The sequence below is a fragment of the Tenrec ecaudatus genome, chromosome 7, assembly GCF_050624435.1.
Source record: "Tenrec ecaudatus isolate mTenEca1 chromosome 7, mTenEca1.hap1, whole genome shotgun sequence".
Classification (NCBI taxonomy): domain Eukaryota; kingdom Metazoa; phylum Chordata; class Mammalia; order Afrosoricida; family Tenrecidae; genus Tenrec; species Tenrec ecaudatus.
Window position 1 is genome coordinate 150,758,304 of NC_134536.1, and position 11,186 is coordinate 150,769,489.

The following is an 11,186-nucleotide window of genomic DNA, read 5'->3' on the forward strand; positions in this document are numbered from 1 at the left end:
GTGTGGAGTGGAGTGGACTGGAGTGGAGTGGTGTGGAGTGGAGTGGGGTGGACTGGAGTGGAGTGGAGTGGAGTGGACTGGAGTGGAGTAGAGTGGTGTGGAGTGGAGTGGACTGGAGTAGAGTGGAGTGGAGTGGTGTGGAGTGGAGTGGAGTGGAGTGGTGTGGAGTGGAGTGGAGTGGACTGGAGTTGAGTGGAGTGGAGTGGAGTGGTGTGGAGTGGAGTGGACTGGAGTGGAGTGGAGTGGTGTGGAGTGGAGTGGAGTGGTGTGGCGTAGTGTGGACTGGAGTGGAGTGGTGTGGAGTGGTGTGGACTGGAGTGGAGAGGAGTGGAGTGGTGTGGTGTGGAGTGGAGTGGAGTGATGTGGAGTGGTGTGGCGTAGTGTGGAGTGGAGTGGAGTGGTGTGGTGTGGAGTGGAGTGGAGTGGAGTGGTGTGGAGTGGTGTGGACTGGAGTGGAGTGGAGTGGAGTGGTGTGGACTGGAGTGGAGTGGAGTGGAGTGGTGTGGACTGGAGTGGAGTGGAGTGGAGTGGTGTGGTGTGGAGTGGAGTGGAGTGGTGTGGAGTGGTGTGGACTGGAGTGGAGTGGACTGGAGTGGTGTGGAGTGGAGTGGAGTGGTGTGGAGTGGTGTGGACTGGAGTGGAGTGGTGTGGAGTGGCGTGGTGTGGACTGGAGTGGAGTGGAGTGGTGTGGACTGGAGTGGAGTGGAGTGGTGTGGAGTGGAGTGGAGTGGAGTGATGTGGAGTGGCGTGGCGTAGTGTGGAGTGGAGTGGAGTGGTGTGGTGTGGAGTGGAGTGGAGTGGTGTGGAGTGGTGTGGACTGGAGTGGATTGGAGTGGTGTGGAGTGGAGTGGAGTGGTGTGGTGTGGAGTGGCGTGGTGTGGTGTGGAGTGGAGTGGTGTGGTGTGGAGTGGAGTGGAGTGGTGTGGTGTGGAATGGAGTGGAGTGGTGTGGTGTGGAGTGGAGTGGAGTGGTGTGGTGTGGAGTGGCGTGGCGTGGTGTGGAGTGGAGTGGAGTGGTGTGGTGTGGTGTGGAGTGGAGTGGTGTGGTGTGGAGTGGAGTGGAGTGGAGTGGTGTGGTGTGGAATGGAGTGGAGTGGTGTGGTGTGGTGTGGAGTGGAGTGGAGTGGAGTGGTGTGGTGTGGAATGGAGTGGAGTGGTGTGGTGTGGTGTGGAGTGGCGTGGTGTGGTGTGGCGTGGCGTGGAGTGGCAGCCCGACAAATAACCCCTACAAGCACTTTGGAACCAGCACCTGGATCACAAGTGCTTGCCTTGGAAATTTCCTAAAGCTTTGAATGCTAGTCAATCCCAAGAATGGCCCATCTGCTTTGTAGAGGTTCTAGTGCTGTCCCTTACCTTGCCCCTCTCCACTCCCCCACCCCTCCCAAGGAACAAACAAACAAACAACCCCCTGGGGCGGGAGGCGGCGAGGAGTTAGAGTCCCAGCGCTGGCCGCCCCCTCGCCCGCCCCTCCTGGGGCACTGCAGGCGGGCGGGCGGGCTTGTTCGGGCGGGCGGGGCTCCGGCGGGCCGCGGGCAGGCGGCACGGAGACCCGGCGCTCCCACCCGCCGCCGGGGATTTCGCCGGAGCCGAGCGGACGCGGCGCTTTCCCGGCTCGCTGCAGCGGCGTTCCGCCCGCCCGGCGACCGGGCGAGGGGAGCCCGGGGAGCCCCCGGCCGGCTCTCGAAGAGACGGAGTTGGGGGGACCCGGGAACGGCCCGGAGGGTGGGGGGGCTGAGAAGACAGGAAAGCAGTCACCCTCCGGAGGCGAGATTTCGTTGGGATCGCACATTAATTGGGGATATCTGATTAATCCTAGCTTCTGATGACTATAAATGGCGGTTTTCTATCAAAGGTGTCTAAATTAAAAAAATCCCCAATCCCTCTGTGTCATCCCCCACGTCAGGCCTGCTCGTGGGCGTGCGGCAGGGCTTCCTCCGCCCCTTCTAATGGAGCGAACCATTCCCAGCTCCCTCCCCTGCCCCCCCATCTCCCCCCCTCCTCCTCTCTTCTCTCTCTCTCTCTCTCTCTCTCTCTCTCTCTCTCTCTCTCTCTCTCTCTCTCTCTCTCTCTCTCTCTCTCTCTCCTCCCTCCCTCCCTCCCTCCCTCTCTCTTTCTCTCTCTCCCTCTCTCCTCCCTCAGTCTTCCTGGGGCATAAAGTCTCCATCACTCGCGGAACTTGTTGGCAATGCCTATTTTGCAGCTTTCCCCCGCGTTCTCCAAACCAACTCTTTAAAGGTCTGCGGTCGCAAATGGTTTGACTAATCGTAGGATGGGACTTAAGTTGAACGGCAGATGTTTTTCACTGATCCTCGCGGTGCAAATCGGTGAGTAGCCCCGACTCGGAGCTCCAGGCGGGCTGCAGGAGGCAGCGGCCGGGCCTCGTCCTCCGGAGACGGGTTGGGGGGACCGGAGAAGCCCCAGAGGTGGGCGGTGGGGCAGGGGGGCGGCATCCACGTCTAAGGACTCGCCGCGCGGGGCAGGGTTTGGGTTTCCTAAAGGTGGTTGCTTTTGTGTGTGCTGTCAGTCGTTTTTGCCAGGGCTTTCCCCTTTTTTCCCTAAAGCGCCCCTCCATGTTTTGCTTGCCTCTCGGGTGTTCTCTTGGGCAATGCACGGGCCCTGGTGATACTGCACGGTTTGCTTTTGAAGGGTGCAGAGGTGGCTGCACCTTGCAATGCGGTCCGGGGCTGGAAAGTTTATGTACAAAAAGCAAAGATATTCCGAGGAGCTCCAACTGCAGCATTTAGAACTTTGTCATTCTCCCGGCGCCCCCCTCCCCCATCTCTAGCTGCAGCCTTTGCACTGGGCACCTCAGACCAGCCTGGCAGCGGGTGGGGGCGGGGGGGGGGTTCAAATCGGGGAAAGATGGGGCACCCAAACCACAGAATCAAAACACTTACCATTGAGGAGAACGAATCGTAGCCAAATATACATGGAGATAATTTTCCAGACACATGTGTCTGTTAGTACTTCAGACCCAGGCAGTCTGCATTGTATACATCAGCGTTCAAGTATTTGCAGTGTTATGTCAGATGTTTATTTTCCTTTTGCTGGGAGTTGGTTACAGACAGAGTCCGTGTGTCCTTATTTCGTGCTTGATATGGAGAAATAGTCACACCACCGAGGGGCTTTTGAAAGTTCTCGTTTTTTTTTGCCAGCCCGAAGGAAGGCAATGTTAGTGGCGAGGGAAGGCTCTAGAAAACGTGTTCTGGTGCTTTCCAAGTGTTAATTAACATGGTCTGAGGTGAAAGCGAAGGAGGTTATTAATAGAATGGACAAAAGAAAAAAATAGACGCGCTTCCCCGGTTTGGGAGACCCAGGGAATGGGCTGTAGCAGTCTCTGCAGACAAATCCTTGCAGTATGAGGGGCTGGAGATGCCTTTAAGGAACTGGTATGAGGAAGAGAAGGAATTCAGAATATTTTTTTTCTTCCCCACAAACGTGAAGGAGGCAAGGTTTGGAGTGATCTAGTTATTTCAATGAATTCTTGGCAGTCAAGTTTGTAATGCCTTTGACAAGATTTTGTGTTGGGCTGTCAGTCGCTTTGGAGAAGTAAAACAATTTAATATTATTTTGCACAAACATTATAGGGAGTTGAACAGGGATGGATGCAGGATGTTGGTGTTTTCCTTTAATTCTAAGAAATAATCCATGCTTTGAACCTGGTTGTTTTGAATGAATCTTGGACGTTGGTGCAGAGTTTCAATAAATACAGGACATCTCTAATGGGCAGCAAATCCCTAAATGATATAAATAAGAACTATTATACAATACTATTAGCCTATGGACTTCACCGAGTGGGAGTGGGAGTCAGCAGTTGTACTTGAGATGCAGATTTTAATTGGAGAAGGTTTGGGGTTCTGTTTCCTGTACCCAAACGGGGAAGAGGGATTTACTATCAGCTCACTGTTTTCAGTCCTGATGGGAAATAATCTCACGGAGGGACATAGCGGCTGTGCGGAAGCGCTTGGGACACTTTAGTCTCGGTGAAGAAATGACCAAATATTGGCTGTCGGATTGAGGGAGGGCATACTTGTTCCCAAATATCCGCCCTTTCTCTCAGCAGAGTCTTGGTCTTTATTACTTCATGCCTGGGAGCGAGCAATCCGAAATCATTGACATTTGGCCGGAAAAATGGGGTTGGAAATGGGGTGGAGACATAGAGTGGGGAACCCCAGTGAAGACTCAGCGGGAGGAAGTTGGGAATGAATGAGAGGTCAAAGGAGTGAAGGAGTGGATAGAAACTGCACCAGCCCCAGAAGACAGGACTGGAGCCTGGGTCACCTGCCTGCAGAGGCTGTCCCCAACACTAGGTTTCCGAAGGACTGGGTGGCTTGTGGCTGTGACCTGCTGGGAAGCATGAGCCTCCAAAAGCTTCCCTGGTGGGCGCGGTGAGTGAGCTCCCAGCCTCCCCCAACAATCTGGAGCCCAAGGAGTCATAGTCAGGCACTGTCACCACTTCTTTTACACCCTCACACACTCACACACACGCGCCATGCAGAGCGTCGTCTTCATCCTTGTTAACGGATCCGTACGGATAGGTGCACCTCCGCCCGCCCGCCCTCGGAGCCTAACTTCCCTTTTAAAAATTGCCTAAGCATCTTTAGGGGCAGCTCATTCACCACCACCGAGTTTCTGTAGGGGTGGGGGTAAGGGTGAGACTTGGGCGGGAGGACTGCATTCCATTTCGTTGTATTTACGAGAGGACGATTTGTAAGATTTCTAGGAGAACAGTGCTTTGTGCATTCACGAGATTCCTCTTTGAATAGTAGTTACAGTGCGCTAGGACACTGCAGTGTCGGGGTATTTCAGACCCAGCAATTGGTGACAGTTTGCCAGAGCCCTGGACGAAGTTAACCAGGGTCCCTTCCCCTGCACCTCCCTTCCGGATTTGCAAATCAAAGGCCTTCCTAGCTCTTCCTGCAGTGCTCCCAGGACACTGTAGTTACCTTCCATGGTCACCTTCCTGCTTGTTTGTCTAGGTTTGGCCAGAAGCTCCAGGACAAGGGACCACAGGAGCATAGGGTACGGAGGGTTTGGAGTTCTTAAGCTATTGAGACACAGTCACCTCAGGTGCAGGTGGTAAAGGAAAATTGGCCCCTGTCTTCTCCCCACCACCAACCAATCTGACCTTCACTCTCAGGGTCCCTGTTCTTCTAAATCCAGCCTGTGTGCTGGTTCAGTTGTTTCCAATGGGGAGAAAAGGCCAGCACAAACCTGCCGCAGAGCTTGGCCGAATTAAGCAGGGAATGAGGATTCCAGGTGGTCTGGGTAGCCACCTCCTGCTTCCACAGCCCCTCTCATCAGTGCGCTTCCATTAGAGGCCCCCATCCCAGAATAGCCCCCCCCCCAGAGGCCCTTGCTCAGGACCCAGGCCTAGAGGAAAAAGGTCTCACCTAAGGACTATTTGGGAGAGGTGTATGTTTTTTCAGCGTTTTTAGGACTACTGGGGAGCTGAAACACACATATAGGCAGAGGGGCAGTGGTCCGGAGGCTCATGGATTTTCCTCCAGAGAGGAGACCTGGGGTCCACCTTGCAGAACTATCAGTCTCTAGCCACTGACCAGTCTCCTCTGCCCAGGCACAGGCTGCTGGTGCCTCTCACTTTCCAGTGGGGGTGGGGGGGTGGATCCCCCTGACTTTACTAGGAATACAGGAGGATGCCACCAGAGACTATTGGTTTTTTAATGAATCAATTCCGTGGCTGCTGGTCGCTTCTAGGGACTTTATTTATTCATCATCCATTCAGCAGTGTTTGCTGAGTGCCCACCAAGGGCTGGCGCGCAGGCTTGGCACAGAGACAGAAGTTATGACTGGAGGGTGGCTGGTGGCTTGGCTTCCCCATCCTTTCCCCACCTCCACAAGCTGCTGGGGAAGACCCCTTTGTCACCTCAGAAATGGAAGGTTGCAATGTGATAGGTAATGATGAGGCTTTAGGGATTTACCGGAATAGGAAGAGGGCCGTGAGGAGATGGAAAAAAGAGACAAGGGCAGTAAGAAGGGTGGGCAATGGAAAAAGATGCAGGCAAAGGGTTGAGGTCTTGCCACACACAAAATATGTTACCAACTTCCATCTATAAAGAGAAAGAGGAGAGTGAGAGTGAATATAGATTTGCTCAAGACAAGATCTTGGGTGCAGGCCAGTCTTTCTTGGGCTGCATCTCTCAGTCACCTCTAACACCTGCTCACCGGATCTAGGACCTTGCAGATGCCCCAGCCACATTGGGGAACCTAGCCACATGGGGGTCTGGCCAAGCTAATGGACCCCATGGGTGACAGGGCAGGGTCTTGGCCCTGTTGACCAGTGTCCCCTCTTCCTCGCAGCATACCTGGTGCAGGCCGTGAGAGCAGCTGGCAAGTGCGATGCGGTCTTTAAGGGCTTTTCCGACTGTTTGCTCAAGCTGGGCGACAGCATGGCCAACTACCCACAGGGCCTGGATGACAAGACGAACATCAAGACTGTGTGCACGTAAGCCTAGCGCTCCGGTCCAATGGGTTTCGTGTGTGTGTGTGTGTGTGTGTGTGTGTGTGTGTGTGGTGGGGGGGGGGGGCGCTGCTGAGGTAGGAAAATGCAGAAACTAGCACCTCCTCCCTCCCTGCCTGCTTGCCTTCCTGCCTTCACTCATCCTTGCCTTGCCATTAGGAGCTCAGGGGAATGAGACCACAGGCCCACAGTCCCATGCCCCAGGATTCAAAACCTTACTGGGCAAGTCTCTGTCCTGGCCCTCAGCAGCCTAAGTAGGGCAAGCACTAAGAATTGCAAGCTGGGACCTGGGGCAAAGGATAATGACCATTCTCAGTCCTTTACGCTGCAAAAATCCCTCTACTTGGAGGCAATCAAACATGGAGGAATTGCTGGTTTCAGGAATGCTTTGGGTAGATTTGAGTCAAGAGTGAATTTACATTAGTATGTTCATTTGCTGCCGCTAAACATCCCCTAGAGGGAAAAAAGAGAAAATGAAGACATAGACAACTGAGTAGAAAAAAACCTTCTTCCTTTCTAGGAGAGAGGCTAAGGGAATGTGTTGTTGCATTGCTGATTTTGTCCAAGAAAAGCAATATGGGGTCCTGGGTTATGGTCTTAGCTGAGTTTGTTGCAGATGACTATGCCAGAAGAAAGTAGACACCCCTTTTGTCTTTCTCTCTCCCTAATTTTTTTTTTCTTCTCACATTCACATGATCTCCACAGACCAGGGCAGCAGGAGGGCTATGGAATTCCTGGTTAGGCAAAGGGCATTGTTCCACAGCTTAGCTGCTTCCCCTCCATGGCGTCACCAGCGGAGCTGTAATGCAGCCGCCAGGCAACACTAACAGTTAGACATGTCCTTGTCCTTCGTAACTCACACATGGACACACCACCTTAAAAAAAATAAGAAGAGGCTATGCCACCCCCTCACCTTCCATTCTGATATAAGAACACCCAGTCAGGAAGCACCTCCTGCTCCTTAGAAACTGGAGCGACTCTCCCCCCCCTCCCCTAATGTTATCCTAACACTGCAAAGTCCCTCCTCTTTCCCTAATTTGGGTGGGGGCACGTTTGAGTTATGAATAATTAAACAGGAGCCTCCGCTGCTGCTCATGCGCTCAAACACTCTGGAGGAAAACATGCCTTCAGGAGCAAACGGCAGCCAAGCGGTTGTGCGTTTGTATTATGTGAATGGGACAAAGAGAGATCCTAGGTGTGCAGCCCCCCCCCCCACCTCCCCAGTATTATGACAAATAAAATGTATAACCTTAGAATGGCTGCCAACTCCTCAATTCGGTTATGTCCAACCCACTACCATTTGAAGCGGAAGGATTGTCCTGGGAAACAGATGAGGGATCCTTCCAAAGGTCACAGGCCAGACTGCACCACTGCCTGGCAGAAGCATCTCCAGGGCAGCATTCTCCTGGATGTCTGTCCTGCCAGAAGCTCCCGTATCTGGGTGACTTTTTTGAAGCGGTGCAAATACCAGAGAGGCCTTGGCTGGCCTCTTGGCATCTCTAAATCATACAATTTAGTATAAATTAGAGAATCTGGAAGCCCTATGCCTGCACCAGCCTAATGCCGAAGGCTAAAGTCAACCGAACAAGCAGGTCTCTTCCTGTTAACCAGACAGTGGGGCAGGAGTCCAAGCGAGGGTAACTCAAATGCAGCCATGGCCTTCTAAGTGTTTATAGTCTAGCAAGTAAGCAGAGGGAGAGAGGAGAGAGCACAACCAATGGTGTGGAAGGTGATCACCAGTGGCCAAGGCCTGGGGAGGTGAGAGCCAGCCCGACATAGATCGACCCAGCACCGAAAGGAGACAGCGCCCCAGGAATCGATCACGGGTTGCGGTTATATTTAGTCTTGGGCTCTATTTGGGGTTTGCAGAAGACAGGGGGACAATCCAAAAGGGGCAGGTCGGATGAAGGTTGTGGAGGAGGCTCTGGGGAGAGGAGCCCAGTACCAGAGGAAAAAGATGCTGGAGCTTGGACCCTTGATGCCAGGGCACCTCACCCTGCCACTCCACCGCCACCCAGAGCCCACGCTCAGTGGGCGGGCGGGCGCCACACCACGAAGGCCCAGGAGAGGAGGGTCCCAGGCAGTCAAGCCCACGAAATAACTGTGGTGGGACGAGGAGACATCCCCCACCCCCCCGCACCCCCAAGCGCACACTGGGGCTGCTGCGCTGGGATTTCCCCAGGACAGGAAAGACCACGGAGCCGGCCCAGAACTCAGGGACTGACACTCACCGTCCCAGGGTTGGCGAGATGCGGGCCGGAGTCTCCAACCAAATCTGAGCTGGGGGCCTTGGGGAGGCCTGCGGGGCGGGCGGGCAGGGGTGGAGGTGGGGACAGGTCTGAAGCAACTGAAGAGGAGGAGGAGGAGGAGGAAGTGAAGCTAGAAGAGTGGGCATGGAGAAGAGGGCACAAGAGAAAGGAAGAAAACGGGAAACAAAAGGAAGAGGTGGTGAGGGGGAAATTGAAGGCAAGAAGGAAGGCGCAGGCGAGGGTGTAAGGCGCCCGCCGCGCAGAGGGGAGGGCGACAGAAGGGGTGAGGGGGAGGAGAAAGCGCGAAGCCCAGAAGGGAGGGTAGCCCGCTCGGAGCGTGTAGCCCAGCTTGCAAGCTAAGAGGCATTAATGGGCCGCAGCTTGCCGGGCTTAGCACTGTTTTCCTAGCTTTCCCGGAGGAGGGAACGCAATCTGCTGGCGTTTCCCGAAGTGCCAGCTCTGCTCAGCGGGCTCGGTTCCGATCCTGGCCGTTGGGTTCCCCACCCAGGCGGGAAGAGGAGCTACGGTCTGAGACCCGGGGGATGCGCCAGTTGCCTAGGCACCTGGGTGGGTGGGGGTGTGGGGGTGCGGCGGGCGCAGGTGGCGGGCGGAGGGGGCGGCGGCTCCAGGCTGGAACAGCCCGGCCGCCGGCGGAGGCGCAGGGGCGCAGGCCCGAGGTCCTCCTGGTACCCAAAGTGAACCTGCCTGTCCTGTTCTGCTTTGTTCCTCAGATACTGGGAGGATTTCCACAGCTGCACGGTCACGGCCCTTACGGATTGCCAGGAAGGGGCCAAAGATATGTGGGATAAACTGAGAAAAGAATCCAAAAACCTCAACATCCAGGGCAGCTTATTCGAACTCTGCGGCGGCAGCAACGGGGCCGCGGGGTCCCTGCTCCCGGCGCTCTGCGTGCTCCTGGCGTCTCTCTCGGCAGCTTTAGTGACCTGGCTTTCCTTCTGAGCGGGGGCCAGCTCCCCCCCGCGCGCCCACCCACACTCACTCCATGCTCCTGGAAATCAAGAGGAAGATCCATTCGTTCTTTGGGGACGTTGTGATTCTCTGTGATGCTGAAAACACTCATGTAGGATTGTGGGAAATCCTGGTTCTCTGTTTCGGTTTCCTTTGATTCCTTGTGTTTTATTTGCCAAACGTTACCAATCGGTGAGCAAAGGAAGCAAGCACAGCCAAAATCCGACCTCAGCTTTAGTCCGTCTTCACACAAAAATAAGAAAACGGCAAACCCACCTCCATTTTAAAATGTTTAATTAAGTTATTTATTTTTTGGCAAAAGAATCTCAGGAACGGCCCTGGGCCACCTAATATATTAATCGTGTTAATACATGGGAAATGATGAGCTCCTTCTAATAGGAAAGAGGAGAGGAGAAGGCCACTGGGCAATGAATTCAAGAGAGATCTCCACGTGGGAAGCATGTGGTGAATAATTCACGCGCACATCTTTCTGCCACAGTATCTTGTTTTGATCATTTCCACTGCACATTTCTCCTCCAGAAAATGGAGACAGATTGTTGGCTTTGTTTTGGCGAAGGTAGGAGGAGAGAGAGGAAGGGTGGCGGAAATCTCTGACAGAACGGGAAAGGCTGCCTAGGAATGCTGCTAATGTTCATGAGGGGTTAGCTTTACCTGCTGTTGTCCATGCATCTTACCAAGGTCACTGCCTTTATTTTCTCTCCTCTCTCTTGTTTTAGCTGTTACACATACAGTAATACCTGAATAGCCAATGGTATAGATCACAAGGGGGGGGATGTTAACTGTTAATCTAAAATATAGTTAAAAGATTTTGACATAAAAGAGCCTTGATTTTAAAAAGAGAGATGTAATTTAAAAAGTTTATTATAAATTAAATTCAGCAAAAAAATTTGCTACAAAGTCTAGAGACATATAAAATAAAAGTTATTGTTTGAAATGGGTTGTCCTTTGTTTCATACCCCAAACCTGCTTTCGCAGCCACGTTCTCCCGGTGCCTAAAGGGTTTCCTTTGAGTCCTTGCCTTTTATTTGTTAAGCGATCAAAGCGAGCAAGCACAGCCAAAATCTGACCTCAGCTTTACTCCGTCTTCACCCCAAAGCTAGAAAATGGCAAGCCCACCCCCATTAAAAAATATGAAATGGTGACAGGTGATAGGATCGCCGGCTGCATTCAAGTAGGTAAGTCGCAACTCAGACACTTGGCCATTTCAACGAAATTCTGCTTAACAATGAGAATACGAGAGATAATTTGCTTGCTTTTGAATAATCTAACTTGGGCAGGAATCGTTTGCACTCGAAGTTGGTTGGTTGTGGCTGCCGCGGGCCCCCACCCCACGCGGGCAGAGGCCACTCCTGCAGGCAGAGCCCTAACCACGGTCCCTTCTAGGGCCTCTGCGGTGACTGGAGGCAGTTTTGTAAGGAACCGCCATTAAGGGCTGCAGCAGAGGCGCCCAGTGGCTGTGTTCCCAGG

At 53.6% G+C, this 11,186-nt stretch overlaps 1 protein-coding gene across 1 annotated transcript; it reads left to right on the forward strand.

Annotated features, from left to right (window-relative positions):
• The first annotated feature begins 2,104 nt into the window (after positions 1-2,104).
• Positions 2,105-10,619, forward strand: NRN1 (neuritin 1). Its single transcript, XM_075554128.1, has 3 exons — positions 2,105-2,323; positions 6,321-6,465; positions 9,461-10,619. Exons 1-3 carry the CDS (start codon positions 2,269-2,271, stop codon positions 9,687-9,689), a joined length of 429 nt encoding a protein of 142 aa, XP_075410243.1. The 5' UTR covers positions 2,105-2,268; the 3' UTR covers positions 9,690-10,619.
• The last annotated feature ends 567 nt before the right edge of the window (positions 10,620-11,186 follow it).

Excerpts from the sequence above, each read along its gene's own strand:
- NRN1 (XM_075554128.1), top strand. The coding sequence starts at position 2,269 with ATGGGACTTAAGTTGAACGGCAGATGTTTTTCACTGATCCTCGCGGTG. Across the intron at positions 2,324-6,320 it reads GATCCTCGCGGTGCAAATCG|CATACCTGGTGCAGGCCGTG; the intron begins GTGAGTAGCCCC and ends TCTTCCTCGCAG. Across the intron at positions 6,466-9,460 it reads AACATCAAGACTGTGTGCAC|ATACTGGGAGGATTTCCACA; the intron begins GTAAGCCTAGCG and ends TTTGTTCCTCAG.